Genomic DNA, 27,972 nt, shown 5'->3' with positions numbered 1-27,972 from the left:
GTCCCTAAGTTTATACGTATTGGAAATGGGGTTGCGTTGTACTATAAGTAGTCGAAACGTTTCGCTATTATATTTCTAGATTTTAATTTATAGGCCATATGTTTTATTTTGTCTTTATTTTCAAGTTTCAACAATCTATACATACATGAATGGATGTGTAACGGAGTCGCTGTTCTTTCTCGTTTGGTTCATAATCATTTACATTAATTTCTACATCTCAATTGATCCGGGTTCTGCACTTTCAATGCATAGACTACGTGACCGGAAATCAACCTGCATTGTGTGGTTTCCTGTACAAGATCCGGTGATACCACTGGTGGTTCATTGTCGTTTATTCACCTCAGATCTACTTCCGCAGGTTTATTGCATGTCATCATATTATAGACGGCATAAGCCAATGAACCAATAGAACTTGGAACATGTTGTTATAACTGCGGATCAATTAATTAAAGACCCGTGTAAAGTACAAGGTGCGATGATATCGCGATTCGTTCTGGTCGTAATGTGCGTTGTTGTGGAATGCGGTGTTGCATCAAAGACTGTGTCATAGCATAGCTTCGCTCCATGGTCATAGTTATACCCCCTCCCCCCTCATATAGACTCCGTCTCCGCCCCTAGTGCCATCCGGTTCGTGTGCATATTTAGAGTTGACTGAGGAATGCGTCATAATGAAGAACAATACAAGGTCGCATAAATTAAATTGCAGTAGAAAAACTGATGACTTTAATTACACCTTGCCTAACTTCTAAATATGGGAACCATTTTACAGCAAGGCTATTGTTAGAAATTGGTAAAGGGATGGGTATTTACTTCATTAATTTTTCTGAAATTTCTGAATAGGCCTTTCATCATGTTGAAGAAAAAAATCATGATTGCTTAATAATTGAGAGGCGTGCATAGTTATATCCAATCCACCCACAGATTATATTTTGTATTGTTGGAATGATGAAATCCGAACTTTCTTCCACGAATACCCGAATTTCACGAAAGCCCGTTTCCTTGGTTGTTTTTGTGGGCAAACTCCGGATCCGAGAACGGAAACGGTTCATTTCAGTTGAGAGAGGTGCCGGTACTGGTTGATGGTATTCGAGCTCAAACGCAGGAATACAAAAAAGGTTAGTTTTATGTGTGTGAGGGAAGTTTGTTTCTTCACTAAATGATATAGCTTTGTAGTGGCGGTACATTCTCCCCCATTCATATTAAGGGCAAGCCATGATAATTAGTGTTATCTTGATGGAATCTGTTATTTGTTTTTCTGATAATGGTTCTGTGCTGGTCTGTTTTGTAAACTGCGAGCAGATAAAGTTATCACGTGTGGCCGTCGATCTGCGGCCCTAATACTCGCGGTTTGTGTATACATGTGTAACAGCTGCCTGCGGGGGCCGTTCCGCCAGCTACGCTTTGCTAAATACAATGTGAGTTGTCGCAAGACTGCATGGTACGTGTCCTTTATCGTCAACTTGTGGATTGAAATTAGTTTGACGTCTCTCTCTCACAACTGTGCTGGTTTTCAAACAAACGCCCGCTAATTGTGACTTCATCAGTGTTGGCATTGTATAATCATAACATGAACGTCATGATGGATTGTTATGGCCACTGATTGACTACAGGACGAGTTTACACACATGGTAAGGCAGGTGTTTTCCAATATCCCACTGTCTTATATATTAAAGCTTAATGGGCAAATGTTATTGCAACTGTGAAAATAATTGATACTCTAATTCTAGCTCCATGCTCTAATCTTCAAGATATGTATTTTATGCTAAATATGGAAAGATTGACTGACTGGTGTCTGCTTTCGTCATGTGAAAAGTCCATGGTTTATCATAGTGGCATATCTCATACGCCATATCTCGTTTTCAGAAAGGTCACAGATTAGAATCGTTTTGGGGTTTTTTTTTGGGGGGGGATTTGTTTTTCGTCTGAAGCAAGACAAATGGTTCAAATATTAAAGTAGGGTCTGAAGCTGTTGCAGTTTCAGATCAGTGGATACTATAGGCCAATACAGACAAAAACCTACGTACACTATTCTGGACTCAAAGTGAATTAATTCAATGCTAGCACTTCAGATTCAAAAGATGCCGTTTCATTTCGAGAATATTGTTCCGTTTCGTGATAAAATCCACAAAGCTGCTCTGTGGAAATGATTATCACTCAGCCAGTATGACGTCCAGGTGGGTGATCTGCGCTGAATTCCACGAATATTGTTAAGTTGTTAAAACTTTGCCGCATCAGGAATCAAGGTTTTTTTTAACAACCTTCAGTGATTGTTTTCTTTCGAAAGATACTTTTTTTTCAGACGGAATAATTTTACAAGGTATTTGGTACCATGCATTCCTTTCATCACTTCGTTTTTCTGATCAAATCGGCAGGTTCTTTTTTTGGGGGGGGGGCGGGGTTAAATATTAATGCCTTTCACAAAGCTCAACACTCGAAAGCGAGCATGGCTATAGTGTTGAGGCAAAAAGGCTGATGAAGTTTCGGGTTGTATTGTACAAAAAAAAATGTCAGTTGCAACAAGCGATTCTCTCGATTCTGCGTATCACCAAAACTGGTTATTTACTCATCCAAAATGTACCTGCTGCTCCTTGCGACACTCACACGACACCTCTATGGATATAAAAAGGGAAGTATTTCCGGGTTTTGGACTCCCCGGTTTATCCTGTTAATCTTCACTGAATAAACAGTGAACGTTAATCCGCAAAACCGTGCGCATAATCTCTCAGGTATTTCCACTAGACATTCAGAATACGAAGAGAGGTTTACGTCGCGCCGGTCACAAATTGAATGCCATGCATCGGAGACATCAGTGGAAACTACGTCAGGCTGAAAAACTATTGGCCTTGCATTTGAAAACTCCCCAATCCCAAAGCCCACACATAATACACACGATGAGCTCACCATGTGCGAACGAAAGAGGGCGTTGTATATATATATCTGAACATGAAATTCGCGAGCGGCGGCAATTACATTTCGCTGGTCCATGTGCGCCGACCCTCCGTTTACATTTGACAATGAATGCGCACCAGTGAAGGTGGGATTTGGCCAATCAGCGAAAGCGAAGCAGTGTGGGCTGGTCTGGTCTGTCCACTGAATGGAAAACTTTCGTATTGATTCTAGTCATCTAGGGTTGTCAAAATTAACAAGTACCCTCATAAATACATTTAATTCCGATATTATCAAATAAAAACAGGATAAAGGCAAAACAGTCATCATCACATATCAACAAGACACTTGTGTAGCTGACCGTAAATTTCCTAAGTGAACTGCTAATAAGTATCCATGTTCATATTTGCGTTTTAGCGAAACAAATTTTTCAATTTTTGTTTGCCCCTATCGTGAAACGACAGAATTTCATTCAAGTGCCATAATTATTATGTCAATCATTCTCAGAAATAGGCTTCACCGACAAATTATGGTTTGTATGAATTTGAATTTCATTGAATAACCCTTATCATTATTTGTTAGTATTAGTAATGAGATTCGAGTCTAAATGGTTTAACATAAAAAAACGTCCACATTGAAAGAGCTCCGCATTATTGTTGTGCCTTTTAATTTCATGGCACCCCCACTTCATTTTGGGTGTTCTCTACATATTGTTTAATGTTTCTTCTTGTTGTCGGACACAAATTCCGGTTTTTAAGTCCAATCGTTTTATGTCTTGCCCGACATCTTCATATTGCTACCTGCTTGGTCAATTGCATGATGGTCATGTGTTTGTGTTTTTACCATAAATACTATTGTTTCCTTTTCCATATCACTAATTTGGTTTACATAAATATAATAATGTTATTTGTTCAGGATCTGATTGTATATAAAGGGCCCATGTAATGTGTTTTTAATGCAATGCTTGGAAATCCACCGTTGTGTCTCATTTAACTCTATATTCGTTTTGCCATTTTCAAGGGAATTTTGGTGCTTTTTTGGTTTTTATGCTATTGCAATTTCTATATTCATGAGCAAGGATGTGACGTCATTTCAGGCAGAAATCTCAATGTCACAGCAATTATCAGCACCAAAAGTTGCCAGAAGTTTGGATATTTCCCTGTCGTAAATTTTATTTTCTTTGGTGATTCGTTGTTGTGTCAGTACATGACAGTAAGCCAATTAGCAAATTTTTCTCGCAAATATTTCCAATAAGTAAAATTTTGAGTTCACAATTTGAACTGAAAATTGTTGTTACTATGGTTATTTACAGATTTAGATTTTGCACTAATTTTTCTTGTATTTTTCCTTTTTCTTAGTATGGTAGACTCTATTCGTGTTGGCATAGCTCATAGTGATTAGAATTTAATTGTCTGAATTGAAATATAAAGGATGATATAGTTAATGACGTATAATTATTAAGTGCATATTATACGGAAATGAAATATTAAAAATTGAACTGAGTGGCTTAACATAATTATTAGGGTATGTTAAATCACAAATTTTAAATTATTCCTCAGAGCAGACTGATATTAATTTGTAATGAACTTTTATGTTAATTCATTGCAGTCAGCGACGGCGGAACGGTTTTCAAACTGGGGGGGGGGGGGGGGGTGGCATCACCAAAAAGGGGCACTTGCACATCCGTGCTGAAATGTCGACACGTTTTTTTTCACTGGACACTTGGCCTCCGTAAAATCAATGCCATTTTCCAAAATAGGGGGCGCTCTTCTAAACTGGCCATTATGCAGGGTGCTTCGTAAGGGTTTTGGGGCTTGGTTTTCATATTCCTCGCTCATATCAGAACTCTCTATACCATTTTGGGAAATGGTTACTGAAAACAAATTATCCGAAATTTTACGGCCAGGTTTGTTTTCATCTCGAGGGGGCACATCTATGCTCAGGGGCCACATTTATGTCCGCAAAAGGAGCACTTGGGTAAATCTGGGGGAGGGGGCGGGGGGCAAGTGGCCCCCTTCAGCCCCCCCCCCCCCCCCGGTTCCGCCGCCCCTGACTGCAGTGTTGTAGTACTGCAGTGTACTCGTACTCGGTACTCGTACTCGAATGTCAAAGTACTCGTACTCGAAATGACGGTACTCGTACTCGGCCAGCAAAGTACTCTTACTCGACATGTCGAAATCGTACTCGATCATCAAAGTACTCGTACTCGAATAGCAGTACTCGAAGAAACAAAATGGCCTAGCTTGACTTACCACGTCGGCCTTATTTTATCGATACTTTCAGCTAGCTGTAAGTGGGTCTGTATATCGGTCTGGCTGGGCCTGGGCCAATTATTACGCACAGCGAACCATCTGCCGTATGGCCGTATTCGGAAATAGAAGTACTCGTACTCATACTCGTACTCGGAATACAAGTACTCGTACTCGTACTCGGGCGTACAAGTATCGTACTCGTACTTGTACTCGGAAGGGCAAGTACTCGTACTTGGAGACCTGTACTGTACTCGTAACAAGTACTCGTACCGGCGTATTCGGTTACCTAAGTACACGGCAGTACTCGGTACTCGGAAAAAGTACTCGACTACAACACTGATTCATTGCTTTCATTTCTACTCGCGTTCCAAAAATGAAGAGGTTACCTCGCTTTCAAAGTAATGTGGTCCACTCGTGAATAATGCCCATAGGGGTACTAATGTGTATTTGTTGGATGGAAGCAAAAGTGCTAGGGTGAGAATTTGTATCCCCTTCCCAATGTAATTGACAAAAAACTGACTAGCGCGATGCACAATTTTATCAGGGCCCAATTTCACGCACCTGCTACATAGAATATTTCGCTTTGCAAATTTGAATTCTATATAAGAATTAAAACCAAAAATCAATGGCATTTTAAATTATTCCATTTCTTACCCAGTGCCCAAGCAGTTTAAACTGGTTTCAATTGGGTCCCTGCGTGCAATACAAATTATTAAATGATGCTAAACAAAGTAAAACTCATAAGGAAGAAGAACATTGGTGAAACAGACGACGTACATTGATACTTAAAGTTCAAACATTTCAGAAATATTGCAGAAATAGAGCTATATACACAGCACTTGTGCACAGAGGCAGACCACACCATGGATCACTGCCTCAAATGGCCGATACTACCCCACCCATGCAGCTCCGGAGACCTCGCGAATGCACAAATGGAAAACGACCATTTGATGCTTTGAAGATAGACAAAAAGAAGAAGGACACAAGTTCATTTTCTCGCAGCTGATAAGCACATTATCTGCTGAGCACATTATATATGTGCTAAACAAACCAAAGAAAAAGAGGGGGAGAGGGCGGGGGAGACAAAACAACCAAAATAACATTCGATGCATATTGACCAGCAGTGATTGGTGCTAAGCAAGTAAGTTAAGCAATAATTTCTGTTGCGCAGCCGGCCGCAGATGAAGTTGAGGCTCACCGTATAAGCAAACTTCATTATCTCAAATCCAAAGTCAGAAAATGATTATCATGTGAACCACAGAAGCGAGTATTTAATCAATGGACGAAAGACTTTTTTCCCCGTGGGTTATAAAACGGTAGTCCATTGACGCCACTGTGACGTCACCGTGTGATAACAAGCGCCGGGACATCCTGTGCTGTGTTTAATGACTTTGCGACCAAGGTCCTGATGGAGTCTTTAGTGATTTACTTACGCTAAGGCAGCTGCTACTACTTTCGTGGTGTTGAACTGTTAGGGTTCGACCTTAACTTTTCTGTTCACTAGCCAGCCGGGCTACTGAAACGGCCTCTTAACTAGCCCGTGGGCATTTTCACTGTCAGTGTTTGTCAGTGTATTTAATTAACAGATTTTTAATTAACAGATCTAATAATTTAAACTTTTAAAACAGTTGATAAGACTAGACACAAATTGATGGGGTTTTGTTTCTGAATTTAATCCGTTTATTTCTTCCTGTGCGTTCATCTTTGCCGTATCCCAATAATTTTCTCTCGCCAGCCGGGCTACTTCAGGAATAGTTTGACTAGCCCGCCGCTGTTTTGACTAGCATTTGGCTAGCGGGTTACCGCTAATTTCGAACCCTGGTTGAACATACCACTCTTTGTATTAATATTTTAACAAATTTGATAAAGGAAAGGGGATAAGTAGCATCGATTCGAAAAAAAAATGTTCCCTCCTCTTCTTAATTAATCAATATAATGAGTAAATAAATAAATCAATCAATTAATTAATTAAAAAAGATAAGAGATACACTTGTTGGGGGTATCCACCAACCACCCTACCCTGATCCGCCTTTACAGAGTGCCTTGCGGGGATCACATTCGCGCATAAACATAACAAATTATCTCCCGGATCATAGATTATCAATCGGTATGCAAATAATTGCAGAGTACTAATAAAGAAGTCGGACTAAGAAGAACATTAATGTGTACACATTAATACATAGAAACCATATCCTGGCTCATTTCATTTCGCATTTGAAATCACCTGTTCTTGTATGTGGGTTATTCTAATTGGTAGGAACACAATACATTACGTAATGATAGGGACAGAGCCCATTCAATCGTCATGGTCGAAGTTAACTAATAGAATACACTCCTTATAGTGCATAGTCAAATGATATTATTCTTTGTGGTTATTGTGTTACATGTATATCTATATCTATATACACCGTTACAATAAAGATTTAAAATTCAACACGATTTCTGCCGTTTACGACTTGTGAATAAACGTACTTTGAATGTGCTATTGAAACGTAAACAAATTGACATTACTATGACATGGTTATATTGATGGCATTAATATGACATTTTATCACCACCATCTCGCCGTTATCACCTTTATAATAACGACGATATTGTCATTACCATACTCTCTATTATCGAATTATAATTACTATCTAACCGCCATCACTTTCCCAATCATCCATACCATAACTGCTACATTTTTGTTGTTGTTTTTGTCGATCGTAGCGTTCATGATATCGCAAAATGTATAAAATATTGTCCCCATATTATATGCTAAATATCTGATATCAAAAAAGGGGAAGAAAACCAACAAGAAATGAGTGTCGAAGTGATATCCTTTTAAATGCCGAATGTGAATCATTAGTCTATTTTATTTCTGTTTTCCCCGAGCGTCTGTAACTAGCCAGGGAGAAGCGGAGTCGCTCTGGGCTTACGTGCCGATGGCTAGTGTCCTCATCGCCCGTAAACCGCTTCACTTATAACGCGAGCTCCCGTGCACCAAGCGACCAAATGCTTTATGTTCATGAGGACGTTTGGAGCTGATGTTCCCCAAGCATGCATAATTATCTGAAAGCGAGTGCAGTGCTGTCTCTGCACAACTACGATACGAGTCCCTCTGTACGTACGTTCAGAACATTTCCATTAAGCGCGCGTTCAGCGCATACAACCCCTTTCCCGGCACTCGCACGCAAGCATCACACACATCCACATACGGTACATCCCTGATATGATATCTATGTTCAGCGAGTTCAGTTCGTCTACTGTAGATAGCAAAAGCAAAATCGTATCGACGAATCCCAACCGTCTGATCTCCGCGAGATGCGTAAACCCGTAGCGGAGCGTTGCGGAGGCAGGGACCAGACGTTGTTCAGATCAGCTGGCGACGTTGCTGGGAGATTAGCTCCCGCTGTCTCCAATTTTTTTTTTTACCCAGCATTCCACACAGCGCGTCCGCATGCAATTATTATAATTGCACTGCGGTCACTGCAGCGGTCGCTAGTTGCGATATAGCGGTTGTCCCGTACCGTGTACATAGAACTCCCTGCATACATCACACAGCTTCCATACCATACAATCTCTATTATAATTTATATATCTCGCTACGTTAAGTCTATACCTGCTGTCCCTTTGCACGAGATACTCGCTTAATCTGTCGGCCATTCGAGCTGCAATATAAGGCGCATAGCAGGCAGTCAGCCGACGCATTTTTCGGGCGGGCGTTTTACGGGGGAAAAACATGATCGCATGAAGGTGACAGGGCTGTGCCGAAGGAGATCTGTTCGTTTGCCGTTGGGTATGTACCTTGGATTTCCCCTCTCTGGTAGCTAGATGTCATTTTTGTTGTGGTAATTTTCATTTTGTTTGCCCGCTGCATCTCTTGGTCGGTTGCTGGGTCGTCCCTGACGATCGTAGCTGGGCCGGTCGTGCTGGTTATCTTGCTCTGTCTCACTCACAACAAAATCATCAAGAATCCTCCCCCGATCCGTGGTATATACCTCCCCTCGATCCATCCTCCATCTTCGCCCGGCACTGTCACTTCACCACCATCCATCCATCTCAATTTCCATGTCGCTGCCTAGCTCTTAAATCAACGTTCATTCTAAATGCATTTTGTTCCACTCTAATTTATAGCGCCGTCGATAAATACCAATCCTGCCTTTAATTGTCTGGAATAGCAAGGGCTGGGAGCGTTTCCCTTCGATAGGACCGAATTGTTATCACCGATTTGGAAACAATTGCTTTCCTAGAACTTCCTCTTTTGAAATGAAATAGAGCTTGACGTGGTATTTACAAAAAAAATGACAACATTGACTTTTTCAAAAGAACGATTTGGTATTTTCGTAAGAATATGTCAGATATATTGGGTAAAGTATAATCTGTTAATGTATATTGTAGAATGTCATTCTGCAAAAGCTACTGTATTTTCTGCATTTTTATATGTGACTATCCCATAAATGACTTAGACCGCAAAACGTAATCGGAATTTCACGCAACTAAGCCAGATAAAATATTGATCAATGGTTTGGGGGTTTTTATTCAGGGAATATTTGCACGTAAAGAAAAATGTATGGATATTTAATCTTATATTTGTTGGCAATAAAACCTTCTACCGAAAAAAAATGTAGCGCATTGAACTCTATAAATATTTAAAGCTGGTATTAAAAATATCAATGTGTTGTATTTTCTCTGAGTACTGACAAGCGCATAGGCCTATATCCATCTGTCACATAAATACCCTTAGAAATACAGAGTCGTAAAAATTCCAAATACGATGCTGCGGCGGTTATTGTATGGTTGTTTGTACAGTATTTGTCCCTCAAACGTGGCGAGCACCAGACTAAAAGGTAAATATTATTACTATTGATGTTTTGCAAGCCTAGCCACATTCATCAACGGATACGTGGACACATGTTAATTTCAATGAATACACACACTCATTACCAGTACGTCCTCATCGATATGCATAGTGCTTTATAATTGGCTATGCTTTCCACAGTTCTCCAAGCTGACGGTTAGAAAATGTACACACGAGGATTTTTTTGCTTGTATTAAAAAAAAACCCAGCAAGTCATGTAGCACAAAGAAATTTAGGTCGAGCTTAACACATGTGCAATAAGTACAGTTATTGGTATTTAACTTGTTTTGATAAAATGGTCATAATGAAAAGACGATGAATGACCACAGTGGAGAATCAAAAGCTATGACATTTCTTCATTCGTCGGTCACTCAAAAATGTCCTGCTTGTGTATTGTTTGCTAGTAAGAAATTATTTGTTTGTATTAATGGTTTGCATGTTCTTTTAAGGTTGGTATAGAAACAAGTGAAAGAAAATATCAATTGCACTACTGCTACTAATATCACATTCACTACTACTGCTGCTGCTGTTGCTACTTAAACTATAACTGATAATTTTGCTGCTGCTGCTTCTGCTGCTGCTGCTATTGCTACTAAAACTATAACAGCAGATTTTGCTGCTGCTGCTATTGCTACTTAAACTATAACTACTGCTGCTGCTATTGCTGCTATTGCTACTTAAATATAACTTCGGATTTTGCTGCTGCTGCTTCTATGCTACTATATTGCTACGTAAACTATTACTGCTTATTTTTGCTATTGCTATGTAAAATATAACTACCGATTTTGCTGCTGCTGCTATTGCTGCAATTGCTTCTTAAATTATAACTTCTGATTTGGCTGCTATTGCTGATATTGCTACTTAAATTATAGCTTCTAATTTTGCTGCTGCTGCTATTGCTACTTAAATTTATAACTTTTGATTTTGCTGCTGCTGCTATTGCTACTTAAACTATAACTGCTGATTTTGCTGCTGCTGCTTTTGCTACTTAAACTATAACAACTGATTTTGCTGCTGCTGCTGTTGTGACTGCTGCTGCTGGTTTTGCTGTTATTGCTACTTAAACTATTACTGATGATTTTGCTGCTGCTGCTGCTACTGCTGCTGTTATTGCTGCTATTGCTACTTAAACTATATCTGCTGAATTTGCTGCTGCTGCTATTACTACTAAAACTATAACAGCCGCTGCTACTGCTGCTGCTATTGCTTTTATTGCTCCTTCAACTATACCTGCTGATTTTGCTGCTGTTGCGACTGCTGCTATTCCTACTTAAACTATTACAGCCGATTTTGCTGCTGCTCCTGTTGCTACTTAAACTATAACAGCTGATTTTGCTGCTGCTCAATGCTGCTGCTGCTGCTACAAAACCCATTGACACTTCTACCCATGCCGCTTCTTGCCATGTTTCTGCTACTGATGCTGCTTTGTCAAAGTGTTAGTAATTAGTTTTATTGCTGCTGCTATTATGCTGTCGTCACATTAAATTGCATCTGCTGGTGCTGGTTAAAGAGCTTCTGATATCATTGCTTCTACATAATAATTACTTAAGTGAAAATTGCTTATAGAACAATTGCTGTATAGTCTTGGCTCATTCTGCAGTTATTGATGTTTGCCAGGTTGGGCTATAATATGTTGTCGCTATTGATGCTGCTGCTATACGTGCACCGACTTTTTTGTGATTGTCTTGATGTTATAATTCCTGCTGACTGTAATAATGCTATATTTCTGCTCCTGCTGGTGCCGCTGCTATTGCTGCATCAACTACCTCGGCTAGTAAATGGAATACCATTCGCTGACGCTGTTGCTATACTTGCTGCAAATGTTGGTGCTGATGCAGCTGTCAATGATGCTGCTGATGATAATAATGACGACGACAAGATGGCGACGATGACAGTGACCACATCGGTGACGATGACGATGACTATGGTAACACAGATATTAAAGGCAGTGACATTCATTACGATACAGATGACAATGATAAGGATTATGACACCAAATATAATGACGAGGGCAAGATGGCAACAACAAAATGACTGACGCCGACATTAAATACTGGTGATAAAGATGTTGACGATGACATTACTGACAAACAGACAAGAAAATCAGGAAAACAACGTCGAAAGAATTCAATAATTGTTGAAAACCATACATAACTAAAACAGGAGCGTAAAGGGTCATCTAAATGAACGTCACACTACAGTAAGTTTCTCGTGCACTTTTTCGTGAAATTATGTGAAATTGTGAAACTCCCCTCTTCGATATTATTGTAAAAGTCAATGTCAATGTTATTTCTTGACAACTGAGGGCGTTGTTGCTATTATGTCAAAAGAGCCTGAAAGTTCACCCCTGGTGGCGCGCTGCTGAACCCCTTGAATACAAAAATTAACGTGCAAAAATTATACAATTTGCAATTATTTTTGGTACATTGACTTCTGAAGATTATCACCCTCAAAAATGCCTTTGTAAAATTGCTACTAGCATCTCAATTAATGGAAACAGAAAAAGATCGCCTGACGTGAAAGAGAAATATCGTGCCTAAAACTGACCTCTCATTTCCAAAAATCTAAAATACATGTGGATTAGTGGAACTCGGTGTACTGGTACAAAGATGAAAATTTATGAAATAATTTTGGGGCGGTCATTGGGTGAAAACTGAAACTTAGATAGGAGAATAAAATGTATTTCGGGACATACTAATACTTTTTAATAAAATGGAAGGACTCATCATTCACAAACAAATCTAAAATTCTGTATTCAAGCAAGCCCGACTATTCTAGAACCCATCGGCTGTAGGTAGGTAAATCTTCGCGTCGTATCATATTCGTTCTCACGCAAGTAGGCCTACAAGATGTGCCAAACAAAAGTGATCGAACAAGGAGACCTAGGTACGAAAATGCCGGATGTGAAAGGTCGTAAGTAAAGTTCGTTTTTACCCATCTCCAACTGATTTCTCATCGATATTTTTTGTGGAATGCCAAGATAAAATTCCACTGTAATTTTTTCTTGGGGTGATTACGGTTGGAAATCATTCTGTCAACAATTATGGCAAGAGAAAGGGCAATCCAGTGTAAAATGCCCATAGAAGGGTCGCAGAGGGGTCCGGAAGCTCAAGGACAAAATGGCGTACTTTTCGGCTCTATTTTAAGCACTCCCATCAGGTACATTATCTGTATAATATTTTCAACCTTGAATGCTCCTCATTGTTTGTACATTAGGTTTGCTCATCACATTGTATGAATATCGAAACAAAACGCCATTTTCCAGAAAGGGAAAAGTTGGCACCTGATTCTACCTAAATTGTGACGCTGAAGCCTCTATGGACGATGACGTCACTGCTTTGCTAATGAATATGGAAATTCTTTTAACACAAACGAAAATTGTAAGGCTCGTATAATTGCCCCCTGAAAGGCTAGTACAACCTGAAAGGTCAGTCCTATACAAAGTTGAAGATTTCAAAGAATTCATTTAATACTGTTTCTTTGGTCCTACAAAATGGCCATGCATTAATTTTTTTAAATTTGAAAAAGAAACAAATATACTGAAAGTGAAAGAAGGTCAAGGACAAGACGACATATTTAAAAAAATAAATAGAATTATGGAAATATGGCCTAATAATGTATTTAAATACACCGCCCCGCTTACAGTCATCCACACTATAGACTCACCACTTTCTCTTGTCCGCCTAAAAACCCATCATCACCATCGCACCTCCTAATCCACCCTCCTAATTTCACCACTCCCGCCTTATCACCCAAGACCCCTTGGCATCGCTGATGACCACCGCACAACAACCCCTGACCGACCGTTCCCCCTCCCTCTGCCTTTGTTGTGATTATAGCACTAACATTGTTGTATCTTCTATTAATTAGTGTAATGGTCTGAAAACGTTCGATTTCCTGACCAGAAATGTCCACCAGAGCCCATTGACCAGAATAAGTTCATTAAGTACGGATAATAGCGTAGTAATGATGACAAAAATAGTATTGTCTAATGAATGGGTAACTATACAAAAAATATAGAGAATAGTTAATATGTGGCACAATGACGTCTTTTGAAGCCATGTGAATAGCATTTAGCTATAAGAAGTAACAGTCTGGTGTACATCATATGGTTTGAATGGCTATAAGTATAAGTATAATGATCAATGGAAGATTGATGTTAGTTTATCAGTGCGTGCCTAAATAATGTACGAAATAACACCATTTTTCATTATCCCAATATTTTGCATAGAATTTTGCATTTGGAAGAACCAGCCAATCAACTTTTGCAAGTTTTTTGCTTGAGCAGTTTGTGAAATGTGAAATGCTGTAATACAATTAAAGCAATTTTAATATACCACAGGCTGGAGAACGCCCTTAATTATAGTGAGGGCAGATTCTATATTATAGACGCTTTGCATGGTGCGTTAATGAAGACTGTTTTAAACTAAATTCGTTGACAATGAAAGTACAAACTGTCTACTTATGCGTATGTCAGATGTGGAGCCAGATGCAAGGGATCTATTTGGCCAAAAGCAAATATCGATTTAATGCTGAACTTTTCATCCTTAAAAAATATTAATAACTAAATTTATCCACCACATAATGTACAGGGACATTATTATGTGTACTTGTGTGTTTTTCTGCCTACATGCGAATTAACAAAGAAAACGAAGACGATTGTTCTGGGAAGTACTGACTTGTTGTATTACACACACAAATAATTAATCAGCACAATAAGCAAATGGCCACTTTAACTGTTAACTATGAAATGATTTTAATGACTCAACAAAATTGTTTGCGTGACGCCAGGCCAGCTCATTTTGTTGATTTGTACAGTTCAGGTCAGTCCAGTCGGTATAGCAATTTGCAGCAGTTTAATTCATTTTCATGATTTTAATAGCTGTTTGCTGTTTGGCTTCTGTATTGTTAACTAGTGCTCATCGGCTGCAGAAAGCACGTTGCAGTTCTAGGAATCTATTGGGTACGCTCAATTGACGTCAGTTCTGAAACAAAGGTACAAACAAAGAAAAACGAGATATATCCAAAAGAGGAATATCTGTGAAAGAATTACGGATTTTGAGATAAGGAATGCACAAATTGGACAGGCACTGTGATAGATATATAGGGACACAATTCCGCGTGAAATAGACTCAACAGAAAGCTGAACTACTTACCTCACTCTGTGGCATAAATACAAATATATACATGTATATTTTTTAGAACTGTGGTAAATTGTGGAGTTGAAATGCTTTGTGGCATGTATGACATTGCAGTTGTCATCACAGCATTATAATGATCTTGTTAAGACAGTGTTGTAGGCAAGTACATTTCATGACAACGAGTACGAGTACTTTTCCGTGAGTACGAGTATCTTGCCGTCAGTGGCACGCCCCCCCCCCCCGCCTTTGTCCGTGTCCCTCCCCCCGTCCCCCCGGTCCCCCCCCCCCCTTTTGAAATAAACAGTTTATGTCATATGCCTTCAGGTGCTCCCTTGAAAAATGTGTGCACCCCAAGCTGCCTCCTCAGAATTTCAACCCTATAGTTACGCCACTGCTTCGCCATGAGTACGAGTACGAGTAGGGCCTGCAGGTTTTTTTATGAGTTCGAGTACTGCTACATTTACAGGAGTACAAGTACATTTACTACATAACTGAATACTGTAATTAAGAAATTGCTTCACATGTAATTATGTTCCCAAGGACTTACTGTTGTCGTATTTGGCATTTAACATTTACAAAATTCTACCTAACAATAGAACGAGTATGTTGCAAGTACGAGTACCGGGTACTTTGCCATGAGTTTAAGTACGAGTACGAGTACAAGTGTTTTGTTCTTTGCGAGTACATTCTCACTGTGGTATGATGTGATGCTGTTAAAAGTCCTTGCGACTGAAGATATGTTTTGCTGCTTTTTTTGTATACACATTTTTGCTCTAGCACTGTGGTGTTTTGCGGTTTCAAATGGGGTAAGAATTGAACTGGAAAAGCCTTGGCGCAACTGATTTTTTTAGACGACAAATGTAATGCAAGGTTAAGTTTCACTGCTGGCAAAACCGCCCGGTTCGAGTGACTTTTACGTTAGGAAAGAATGCGAAATTAAACGAGCGTAACTTTAGGTAGAACCCTGCAGTACCCGGTTAAACCTCATAAAACCCCATAAAACCTCATAATACCCCATAAAACCTCATAAACCCCATAAAACCTCATAAACCCCATAAAACCTCATAAACCCCACAAAACCTCATAAAACCCCATTAAACCTCATAAAACCCCATAAAACCTCATAAAACCCATAAAACCTCAAGGTAAACCTCCAGTTACCGCCTGTTGAGTATTGCATTCTCCCCTTACCGAGTTTACACGTCTTGGATCGGTAAATTGGAAGAACTACCTTCCACGATAACTACTGTACTTTTTTTTGTTAAAAGACAAGTCAAACCTGCTCCCCAGAAAAAAAACCCGCACAGACCTGTAGTTAACCCCACAGATATCTCCGAGGAAATCGGTGCATTTGACACTAAAACCTTACACAGTGCTTGATGGAGTGTGGTACTTGCTGCGACTGCGAATTTGCAGGGGAAGAAATCTCTTGTCTAATTAAAATGTTAGCCATTTTGTAACGGACGCTCCACAAACCAATGACGTCTGCGCCCATTGACCACTGCAAACCAGAATATTGCCCACCTCCATCAGTATTCGTTAATTTTCTCCAGATTACTCACAGGATTATTATTTTAACGCAGTACTTGCGTTTACCCCGCTTGCAATTCGCAACCTTGGTTTGTAGCGGGAACGTGAGCAAGCTCTACCTTCGACGGTTTCGAACAATGAGACCTTGGTGACGTCAACGTTAATTGTACGCGCCGTGCAGCCTCTAAAGGTCGCGAAACTAAGAAGGGGGATTCGAAATTGCACATCACGTGAACTTCAAGCAAATTCGTCAAGCTCCGCTGGAACAGATAGGGCGCGAATGAAGGCAAAGCCCGTGGACCCAATTTCCATGGAGCTATTTTTAGCAGAAAAATTTGCTCATCAAATTTATGGGCTAAGCAAAAACTAGCCGAGAACAAGTCTCAAACACTATACGCTGCATGACATTTATTATTAATGTATGATAAATTAAACCAAGGATTCCTCAAAAGCGCCCACGGCACTGTAGCTCGCAAGCCTGAAGAAACCTGTAGAGAGGAGACAATGGGATGAAATTACAGTTTTAGAGATGTGAGGAAAACCCCTGAAGATTATTCTGGGGAAAACACATGGAATCAGGTAGGGACTGCATGGAAACCCAATCCACATGTTGGCTCAGGCGAGATTCGAACCCAGGTCACAGCGGTGGAAGGCGATGATAGTGCCGCTACGCCAACCTGACTCCCCATAATTATAGCCCGGTAGGCTACTTTTGATAATTTCTTTTCCCGACAGTTTCTGTTGTTGTCATCAGTAACAACATGAAATTGGCCCTTGGCCTTTCGAAGCAGAGACAAGGGAGGCAAACTGTTCTCCTACCCCCATCCCACCCCACCCCATCCCACCCTACCCCATGCCACCCCACCCCCGATGGTTATACGCCACTGTCTCTCCATTGTGTAACATAAATGCACATTCATAATGTGCACATGTGAAATTAATCAGTGTCTCGTATAAAAGAAGAGGGGAAAAAATGTACCCTTGAAAGCATGCAGCGTTGACCTTCGTGTTCAACCATGGGAGAAATTATTATCGTTGGCTGCATGTCATGTTGAACAGGATGAAATGTGGCTATTTATTTCTTTTCGTAAGCATTGAGGCAGTATTTAAATTAGGCCATGCCCATAGAAGACGAACCTCCTCCATTCAGTAGCGGAATTAGGGGCGGGGTGGGGGTCGCAGCCCCCCCCCCCCCCTCCCCCGTTCAGCCGCTGACTAATGTTATGAAACTAGTAAAATGGGGCCAAAATAATAAATGAAAATTTGCTAAAGTTCCTAAATTTATTCTCAAATTGCCTTAGAATGCAGGAGAAAGCAACGTAGATTTCTCTCGAAATTTCCCCAGGGGCAAGTCCCCGACCCGTACCCCCGGACCCCCTATAGCAATGCGTGCCTACGGTACGGCTTAACTGAACCCCCCCCCCCCTCCACCTTCATATCAACCCCACCCCCGTTTCATGAAAGCTAGATCCGCCTCTGTCCATTATGTATGACTTAGGCATGAATTCTCGCCAAGTGAACTTTACAGGGTTTGTGGCAAACCATATGTGGCAAACCATATGTTATTGCTAATTAACTGGTCTTGAACGAGAAATACAGATATAAGGAAGGTACCCAGTTACTGAAAAAAAATCTTTTACATCTGAAATTGTCTTGAATCTTCTGAACTTTTTCATGAAAGTCAAATATGTGTGGGGCTAAGCTAATGATGGAACGGGCATATTGACGTACGATGTAACAGATTGACATCGAAAATATGAATTTGGGTTTGAAAATAGGAAATCCTTCCCAGAAAAAAAACATTGTCTTTATCAGAAAGAGGGGTCTTAAATTATGGGGAAAAAACCCTTTAAATTGGAGTTGATTTCAAGTACTGTTTGTTGCATAATATGAAGATTGGGATCATCAGTATTACGCAACCCGAAGTAGACGGTTTCCGTAGCGTCAAATCGTGTAAGTAACTCGAGGAGAAAATTCTGAAACATAGACCTACATTACTTTCTTTTTTTTATTGGCCGATACAATCTTCCCGGGAGCAACTTTAATACCAAGGTCGTCTCCTTCAAATGTCTTCTTCTTTTTTTCGACTGCAACGCTGCAGACACAAGAGCCCTTTGGTGACCCAGTTTGGCCGTGTGCCTCTTTCATTATCTCAGAGGTATGGCCAGGCATCTGCCTGCCTTCGTCCAGATCCCAATGATTCGTCTAAAAGACTATAGGAGTAACGAATATGCCCCCAGCAGATCAGTTTGGCAGGGAGGAAGATACGCTACATACAGCGCGCTGCTGCACGGTGATAATGTGGCGGAGTCGCTGCCAATATAACGGTTGGATGATGCCGAGATTGCGCGGTCATTTCAAGCAAGCGCAAATATGACTACGGGAAATGTCACTATTTCACTTTGACAAGATCAGTGATTTTTTTCTGAGACAGAGTTTTACTCATACCGCTACATTTCACATGCTCATGTCGTCTGCGCTTTCTACTGTCGTCTGCGCTTTCTACCTTATACTCTCTTGTGTTTTGTGAGTCGTATAAACTTCAGTTAGTAGTGAATTGCTCGTTTTAATCGTTTGTGCTTTCCTGTGTTTCTTGTCTCTTGTTTGGTTTAACCCGCCCGCCTGTTCATCCTCTTCTCAGGCAGCCTTCATTCTTCCCATGGTTCAATCCATTCTTTAGCAAACCCTCACCTATTACAAAAAAAATAATCAAGTTATATGTGCCTATTGATTACCATTTTTGAGAATTTGTACTTATACAGACTCACCGCATTATATTTGTGACCGGGGCTGAATTATCAATGCAGGAGGGTCTGGGACCAAGGTTTTTGGGAGGCTCAACACAACACGAAAGACTGGCTTCTTAAACCGAATGAATTGATGCAGTGGGATATGTCAGTGACATGAATTACGTAATCGTTCTGCATGGACAAAATTTTAAGATAATTTGAACGTTAAAAATATTCGCCGAGTTGCCATTTTATTCTTAGCTGTGCAACAACGTTTCCACAATTTTTTTTTTTACGAGCGAGACGGAATGTTTGTAGGTCCCCAAAAAGTTGGAGGTCCTAGACCCGAGCCTTTTGGGATCGTGCCATAGTCTGCTATAAACTGCTCCAAGGACCAATTTGGGGGCGCTATAGGCAAAGAAGCACATGGATTTACGTAACTGCTCAGCAAAACAGGATACCAGCCAAAATACCGATAGCCTAAGATGTATTTGTGGTTCCCAGCTCGTTTTGCTTAGCATGTTAGTTGGCTACGCCAGAGTTTCTGCTTAACAGGTCCATCTCTCTTTTGACCCTGTTGACCAATATTGATCATACATCTTACTTTCTCATCTCCGTTGTCCTACAGCACCCGCATTTCGTTCCATGCTGGTTGAGGCGCCGGAGAGCATGAGGGAGTCGTCTCACCAAGCGGCCAGGGATCCGCCGTCTGTGTCCTCCACCCACCAGGTGACGGAGGGCGCACAGGAGCGGCCGGGCACGCGTGGCTCCAGGGCCTGCTGTTTCTGCTGGTGCTGCTGCTGCAGTTGCTCGTGGTAATCAATAACCAACTCTGTGTTGTTCCCCCACACCCACCCACCCCGGCCTGACCCCCACTCCTGCCCCAGCCCCTGCAGTCCATGGTTGCATGTGTGTTTTGCTTGCATACTGGATACAGTGGCTAGAAAAAAACTGAGGAAGGAGTCACTTTTTAAACTGACAGGATAATGTGTCGTAGGCTAAAATCATTTGGGTGCCATCTTTGTGGTACAGTGTATACAAATCCGGCATCTAATCTTGATCCTGCCCTGTAGTCATCAGCAACAGTACAGTTATACAGGGTGAGTCAAAAAACCGAAACCCAAATGTCGGGACTATTGTTTTATTGAAGTTCTACATGTAGCAATTTCAAAATCTAGGATATGAAAGCCCAATTCATAAGCTTTCTTTCAGTACAAGAATCAGTCAAAACACTTCTGTACTTTTTAAGTTACGGAATTTTAAACACAACCACCGTTTGAAGGTTCTGTCCACGGATCACAAAAAAGGTATGCGTTCTTTCAGCAAAACGAAAACAATTCACACACATTCCTATGTAGTTTCTTTTCGTTTTGCTGAAAGAACACCGAACTTTTCTGTCATCCGTGGACAAATCCTTAAAACGGTGGTAGTGTTTAAAATTCCGTAACTTGAAAAGTACATGAGCGATTGTAATGATTCTTGTACTAAAAGAAAGCTTAGGAATTGGGCTTACATATCCTAGATTTTAAAAATGCTACATGCAGAACTTCCCTAAAACAATGGTCGCAACATTTGGGTTTCATTTTATTTTTTTCTCACTCTCTACTTTGCGGCCGCCATATTTTTTGGCCGTAAGAGTGACTCGTGGTGGCTTCATTTCTTCCTGCATGGCCATAGGAGCGTGCGCAGTCCAGATTCAATAGAGATCACTGGGTGGAGGGTAGCGCGAATGAAGGATGGGAGGAGTGTACCCGTCATAACTCGTCATAACCGAAAAGTCTGACCTCAGAATTTTAAAGGAGAAACTTCCGTTGCTAAGTAAATTTTAGGCCGAGTACCAGTCAATAACATTACATTAAATTTTATCTGCAGCCTTTTGTTGTTTTGGCTAATAATTCTTTGTGAAATGGGCCCTAGACTACGCTAGTTATGGTAAATAATCTGAAGGTGTGAACACACTGACCGGCGGCCTCTACGGGTTGAGGAATCCCGTGGGAAAAAAACCCAATAATTCCAGAATTGGACAGGACACTAAGTGACACTGATGTAAATGCCAGGTTTAAGCAATGCAACCAACCTTGGTATGCCAATCTTAACTAGTTCAATCATCGTCAAATAGTTAAACTGGAGTTAGCGTATAGTTCTTGGTTGATCTTAATTTATGCTAATGAAGGAGTGTACCCACGAGCAACTATCAAAATTATCCGATCGGGTTTTCCTTTGAAGCAATCATATCCATGTCTTCTTGAGTCCGAACATGGACAGGTTGCGATCTTTTGCTCATATTGTCAAATTGGCATATAGCGGACCTTTAAACTCTAATAGTATCTCTCTTTTTCCTACTTTGTATAAACATGCCACTGCATTTCGACCGCTTAACCTGAATTTCGAAAAGTTCATGTGCCCCGTTCTCGTATCTGATCAGTTCAGCTTGCTATAGTGCTAGTGGCAAATCGAATGTCATGACTTTTGTCCCTTTTACAGTCTTGTTTATGGCAAGCCAGATTCGCACCTCTGTGCAGCTGCGATATCGTAATCGCTGGGCATAAGATAAAAGTACTTGTCGTCTGATACAGAAGTCAAAATGACTTTTGCGGCGATTTGATTGGCGAAATGTAAACTCCAACTTTGCCAAGGAGCTCAAAGTACAAAGACGAATTCGGTACCGTCAACAATCTAGGCAATGTAGAATTCTAAAATACGTAGGCACTTGGTCGTGTGCTGTATATTCGCTAGTCACAACAAGGTCGACGATTCGTTGCTTCTACGGCAGAAAGAAAGAAATATAAGTCTTCAATCTACGTGGAGTAGGCCTAGTGCATGTGGGCGTTGATGTCCTTGATTTGAATTACCGTGCGATTGTCTGGCCATAGGTCTTCTCAAAACATGTCGGATCTTGCGTCACAAGAAAGCGGCGATATCGAAAATACTGTTGACGGGCAAGAGTGAGTATTTGGTGGTTTTTGCACGGTATCTGTAATTGGAACAAAATGCGAGACTTAAACCAAACAACGACCCCGTTCCTCAACGTCACTGTGAGGGTTACCAATATATTACGTAAGAACATTCAATCAGACGTAACTTACCAGCCTGTATCTCACAAACGTGAAATGTCCCATTGGAACTCGAACTAGTTCTGGCCCCTCGTAAACGAATCGTTTTTATAACACATGAGAAGTTGTTTTCTCATCCTCTTGGGAAGTTGATACATGGTTAGTGCGGCATCGGATGCAAGCAGGTTGCACATGTAAAGATGATATTAATTGGAGTCAATCTCTCTCTTTCTTTCTCTGGTTATCCGTCTTAAGTTTGAGCATGAAGAACACAGCCAAGGAGGAGTCGGGAGGTGGGTCCATGGAATTGGCCAATGGAGATGCCAATGATAAGTAAGTATGCGGAGTCTTTATATATATCAAACCAATGCTTCGTCTCTGTCTTGTTGTGCTTCGGCCTTCAGACTAATGACTTAAGACCTCGAAACATTTTGATAAACATTTTGCTCATCAGACTTTACTCATTATGGCCTCACTTTCGGTCGGACAAACATCAAACCTCTCACTCGAAGCCAGAGATAGGAGTATTTCTTATTGGTTCCTATTAATAGTAAACACGTCACAATGATCCTTGAGCCCGAGATGCAGAAGAATTATAGACGAGATTTAGAAACTGGCCCTTTTGCATGCTGCGAGGTGCAATCACAGTGCCTACCAAGGTGGAGTGCCGACGGTGCCTCGTGGTCTGGAGCACTGATCTTGTGGTCTGCGGGTAATTCTGCAGGTTGTGGGTTCGAGTCCAGCCTGGGGTCGTTGTCACTCATTGTGTCTCCCCACCCAGGAGTAAATAAATGGTATACCTGTCAGGGCAGAGATGGTTATATTTTATTGATTCTAGCTGCCTTGCGCCGAATTGGCTGCATCGAGCTGTATACTTCCAAAGGGGGCAGAGATTGTAAATTGTATTTGGAATGTTTCATTGGGTAATAATAAATCGCTTTGATCTTAGTTACCCGTTTTTGTTATTATTACCTTAAGATAACTTAAGACCCAATTTCATAAAGCAACCAATTAGAAAATATCTCTGAGCGAAAATACGTTCTGAGAGCAAAAATCTGCAAAGAATCTGCCATAAGCCATTCACATCGCTTGCAATTTAGGATGTTGACTGGTGTTTTCTAAAAAAAATTATATATGGGGAGTAACTATCGATAGCTGGAAGCTTCATGAAAGCTACCCTTGACCATAGAGTTGTGTTTATCCTCAAAAACCACAAGAAAGTTCGGAGGAAAAGACAATAGAGATAATTAGTGGCACTATAATGTTCTTAGCAGGTTGACGAACTATTTGGCATCAGCACTACGATGCAATAGTAGCAAGATCGAAAACATTTTTTCATGTGTGGGAATTGGGTGGAGTTGCGGCACTGACGAATAAGGAATTTAAACTTTTTGTACTAACTGGTACGTCTTTCGCTTTTTTTCATGCTCAGTCCTACCATGGAGGAAATAAGAGTTTGGTCACACTCATTCGATGCAATGATGAGAAGTGCAAGTAAGTGATACTTGAATTTGCACGTAAATTGTATATTTCGAGTTGTAATGGACACAAAGGACCAGCTGCGTATAGTTAGTCAATGGTCTGGTTGCCTTTCAAGCTACTAGATTAACTATAATTAGCTGGTTGGTTACTACCCTGGTTAGTTGGTTAGCAACTGGCATGACCAGCTGCATCGCTAGTCACGTCTGGTTGGCTATCAAGCTGTTGGCTTATTTAATCGTGTTGGCTTGTTACTGGCCTGGTTAGTTAGTTAGCCACTGGAAAGACCAGTTGGCCGGTCACTGTCTGGTTTACAATCACGTTGTTGACTTAATCGATCAGCTAGCTGCTTACTTGCCTGGTTAGTTGACTAACTACTGGCTTGACTGGATGGCTGGTCACTGGTCTGGTTGGCTATGACGATGTTGACTTAATTGATCAGCTAGCTGGTTACTGGCCTCAGCCTGGTTAGTTTGTTAGCTACTGGACGACCAGCTGGCCAGTCACTGGTCTGGTTGGAATCAAGCTGTTGGTTTAACTGATCAGTTCGCTGGTTAGCTACTGGCATAACCAGCGGCATATCACTGTCTGGTTGGCTTAAATTATCAGCTAGCCGGTTACCGGCTTTTTCAGTGCTGGCAGGTCATTGGCCTGCCGGTTAACCAACCTGGTCAGTTGGCTAAATACTGGTTTACTGGCTACTGAGTTTCTCGGATGGCTGGTCGCTTGCCAGCTGGTAACGGACCTGTAGGTTAGCTAGCCACCGGCGTGATCAACTTGCTGGCAACCGTCTGACCGTATCTAAATGGCTGGCCAAAGTCTAAAAACATGTATGTAAATGCTCGATGATTGCATGCTGAAGGTTGTTTAATTTGTGCATCCACATTTCACATGTTCATGACAGGGCTTTTTCCGTTGCAGTGAAGGGAACGTTCTATCCAAAATGGTGTCCAATATACCTCTGGCACCATTATTAGTCTTCCCATCCCATGATTTAAGCCTTTTTTTTAATAAGAGAACAACATCCCAACAAAACTGTTTCGATAAGTCCTAATACATTTTCAACAAGGTGCGCAAAGTGTCGTACATATTTTTTTAACGTTTTGGACGACAAGGTGCTCAAACGGTGTTTGTTTTTTTTTAAATCCCAAATTCTCCAAAAACCAGATTATAAACTTCGTGGTATTATTTGTTTGTTTTCAGGGGGTCGCAGGAGATTTCGAGATTTTTTACGATCGGAATATAGCGAAGAGAACCTGCTGTTCTGGCTCGCCTGTGAAGAGTTGGGGAAAGAGTCGAACTCGGCTGCCGTGGAGGAGAAGGCCAGGCTAATATACGAGGATTATATATCCATCCTCTCGCCAAAAGAGGTTGGTATCTAACAGTGGACAAAATGTTGTTTTGTTAGACAGTGCCGACCGTCAATATCTTGACTGGCCGGTGTTGGTGTTTGTTAGAGCTGTACGATTGTATGTGGTTGCCATTGTGCTGCTACTGCTGCTGTTGCAAGGACATGTATTGCAAACTGCTGCAAGGGTATAGCTGTCTTCACTTCTAGTGCTACTAATTAATGCTGCTGCAACTACTCCTAGCTAATGCTGCTGCTACTGCTACTGCTTCATTTAGCTGCTGCTGATGCTACTGCTGTTGCTTCTAAATACTCTTGCTGCTAGCTAGCTGCTTTTTATATATTGCTACTGTTGTGGTCCCAGCGGCTGCAGCTTTTGCTCCACCTGTCTTCCGCTGATGCTGCTGCTTCTGTTCATACTTGCTCTTGACGTCGGTTTTAGCTGCATCTTCCTGCTGCTGCTACTGCTGCATTAGGGATACTGTTGCCGCTAGTTGCTCCTGCTGTTGCTTTGGGTATACTCTTACTGCTAGTCAGCTGATGCTAACGCCAGGTAATGTTACCGTTGTTGCGCCTAGCTGCTGTTGCTGCTGCTGTGAAGTGCATTTACTTGCTCCGGCTTCCACTGCAGCGGCTAACGCTGCCCCTGAAAACTGCTGCTGCTGTTGCTGTATACCATACTCGAGCTGCAGCTCCACGCGAAACTTTGGCAAACGCACTTTGATCGTTCTTGTTCTTGGTCGTTGTTGTGCCGCATTGTTGTTATATTGTTCCTTTTGTGGACCAGTAGTTCTGTTCAATTTCCATTATTATTATTTTTTTGTTCAGGTAAGTCTAGACTCGCGCGTTCGGGAGGCCGTTAATAAGAACATGGACAACCCGACCAACCACACGTTTGATGAGGCCCAGCACCAAATCTACATCCTCATGCACCGTGACTCCTTCCCCCGCTTTCTCAACTCCAAGATGTTCCGGCGGATGCTCGAGAACGCCAGCAGGGGAGAGAAGAAGTGAGAGGGAAACCAATGGGTGGGGTGTGGGTCTGGGGCCAGACCTGCCCTCGTGACTTTATTGGTGTGATAAATTCGAAACACTAATGATGACGTACAATTGGACGTTGAACGGAGCAGTGTACCGGATACTATACATTGTGTGGACAAAATGGACGACAAGACGGTATCGGCGATTGTCTGGCATGTCTGGCTGTTGCCCTCAATAGGAAGAAACGATCAAAAACGATTAACAAAAACACCAAAAACTAATTCAACAATAACATAAACATCAATACCATCAACAAAACATTAGGATCAACTACAAGAGAAGCATTGCAACTTCATATGGAAAGAAATATCAGTAGCAACAACACAATGTCAACACAACCAAACAGCAAAGAGGACGGCATCGCACGGATATACACACCTGAGGCTTGTCACACACCGTGATAGAACATGACGTCACAGATCAGACCACGTGACCATCAGACGAACGAGATGACGACAGCAGAACGGTCCCGCGCCGCGCGTGACACCGTTGGAAAAATTGGCTGCATGGTAGAATGTGCGGCATCCACCGCGAGAGGGCGTGATCTCCGATTCTAGAGGTTTACAATCAGGTAGAATATAATGTGGTCTTCAGCAAGACAAGACGGGTGCCGTACTGATGACTTCAGTGCTGGAGGAAATGGTGTGGTGGAAAGGTACGGAAGTGAACGACGGCAGTATAGCCAATTATCTTCCTCAGGGATTTACACAAATTTACACGTCTGCGCGCTCCGCCATTTTCAAAATGGCGGTCGCGTTGACAAATAAGGAAAGAAAAATAATTGGAAGGGGGAAAAACTTGAAACCCGGTGCTTTCGTTTATAAGGCTGCTTTGATGTAATCCATGGCCAATTGAACTGGTGTAGCTGAAAACGAGGCGTGCATTACGAGAACGTGTGTGATTCAAGGGTTGTACGGTCGCTTGCCCGATGGTTTGTCTTAAAACCAAAGAGCTGTCAAATGGCCTAATTTTAGAGTAAGAAAATAGGGGTAAATTACAAGTCCTTCGCCAAACCTTTAACGCATGACAGTTAAACAGAACTTTGATTCGGGGCTCGTTTTTGCTGGGGATTTTGGAAAGCCGAACTACTCACTCGATAGAGTTTCCAATTATCTGGCTTTTCAAAGAGGATAATACAGAAGATTGTGTCGGTAAATTGTCTCGCGATTACAAAACCTAGAAATTGTCACTGAGTAAAAACAAAATCACGCTCATAACGATTTTTGGAGCCTAAATCACTAACATTCAATCTTATATCCCGGTAGAAACGATTCGAAGCCACATTAGAACTACATGTAGAAGCGGAGATAAAAGTCATGTGACGTTCTATGGTATTTCACACTGGTAACCTTTTACCATGTGAAAAAAATTCGGAAAGGATACTGATCTATACTGCCCCAATTTGTGCCTGCGGGACTACTTCGATGGTTCCCTGATAAATTTTGGAAAAGGTTGAGATTGGTATCTATAGTGAGGCCACTCGGCTGAGTTTGGTGATGGCTTAAACGATAACAGGATGAAAAGTTTGACTTGAAACATAGTGTGCCGGGTTGTTGGGCTTGTGACGTCAGAGAAAGGAATTAGAAAAAAATAAAGAGGTTAAAAACTGAAGTTAACAATTTTGTGGCCTTTTTATCAACGTGTATTCGCGCATGAAGATGGGACTCTGAACC

General features: G+C 41.3%; 1 protein-coding gene across 3 annotated transcripts; it reads left to right on the top strand.

Moving 5' to 3' along the window:
* The first annotated feature begins 1,335 nt into the window (after positions 1-1,335).
* LOC119728947 (regulator of G-protein signaling 20-like) lies at positions 1,336-27,429 on the top strand. Of its 3 annotated transcripts, none has more exons than XM_038201397.1 (6): positions 1,336-1,628; positions 20,007-20,193; positions 22,687-22,764; positions 23,864-23,925; positions 25,114-25,280; positions 26,087-27,429. In XM_038201397.1, exons 2-6 carry the CDS (start codon positions 20,024-20,026, stop codon positions 26,270-26,272), a joined length of 663 nt encoding a protein of 220 aa, XP_038057325.1. In that variant the 5' UTR covers positions 1,336-1,628; positions 20,007-20,023; the 3' UTR covers positions 26,273-27,429. The 3 variants fall into 3 exon arrangements, with proteins under 3 accessions (XP_038057325.1, XP_038057324.1, XP_038057323.1); XM_038201396.1 differs by lacking the exon at positions 1,336-1,628 and adding an exon at positions 8,627-8,916 and having other exon boundaries at positions 20,007-20,190; XM_038201395.1 differs by lacking the exon at positions 1,336-1,628 and adding an exon at positions 8,627-8,916.
* The last annotated feature ends 543 nt before the right edge of the window (positions 27,430-27,972 follow it).

Source organism: Patiria miniata, unplaced genomic scaffold (genome assembly GCF_015706575.1).
Source record: "Patiria miniata isolate m_02_andy unplaced genomic scaffold, ASM1570657v1 HiC_scaffold_20, whole genome shotgun sequence".
Taxonomy (NCBI): Eukaryota; Metazoa; Echinodermata; class Asteroidea; order Valvatida; family Asterinidae; genus Patiria; species Patiria miniata.
Note: the sequence above shows the minus strand (reverse complement) of the source record. Positions and strands in the feature narration are given on the sequence as shown.

Bases quoted from the DNA above. Each gene is read 5' to 3' on its own strand.
- LOC119728947 (XM_038201395.1), top strand. From the start codon at position 8,868: ATGAAGGTGACAGGGCTGTGCCGAAGGAGATCTGTTCGTTTGCCGTTG. The intron at 20,194-22,686 runs GTAATCAATAAC...ATCCGTCTTAAG, and splicing joins TGCTGCTGCAGTTGCTCGTG to TTTGAGCATGAAGAACACAG. The intron at 22,765-23,863 runs GTAAGTATGCGG...TTTCATGCTCAG, and splicing joins AATGGAGATGCCAATGATAA to TCCTACCATGGAGGAAATAA.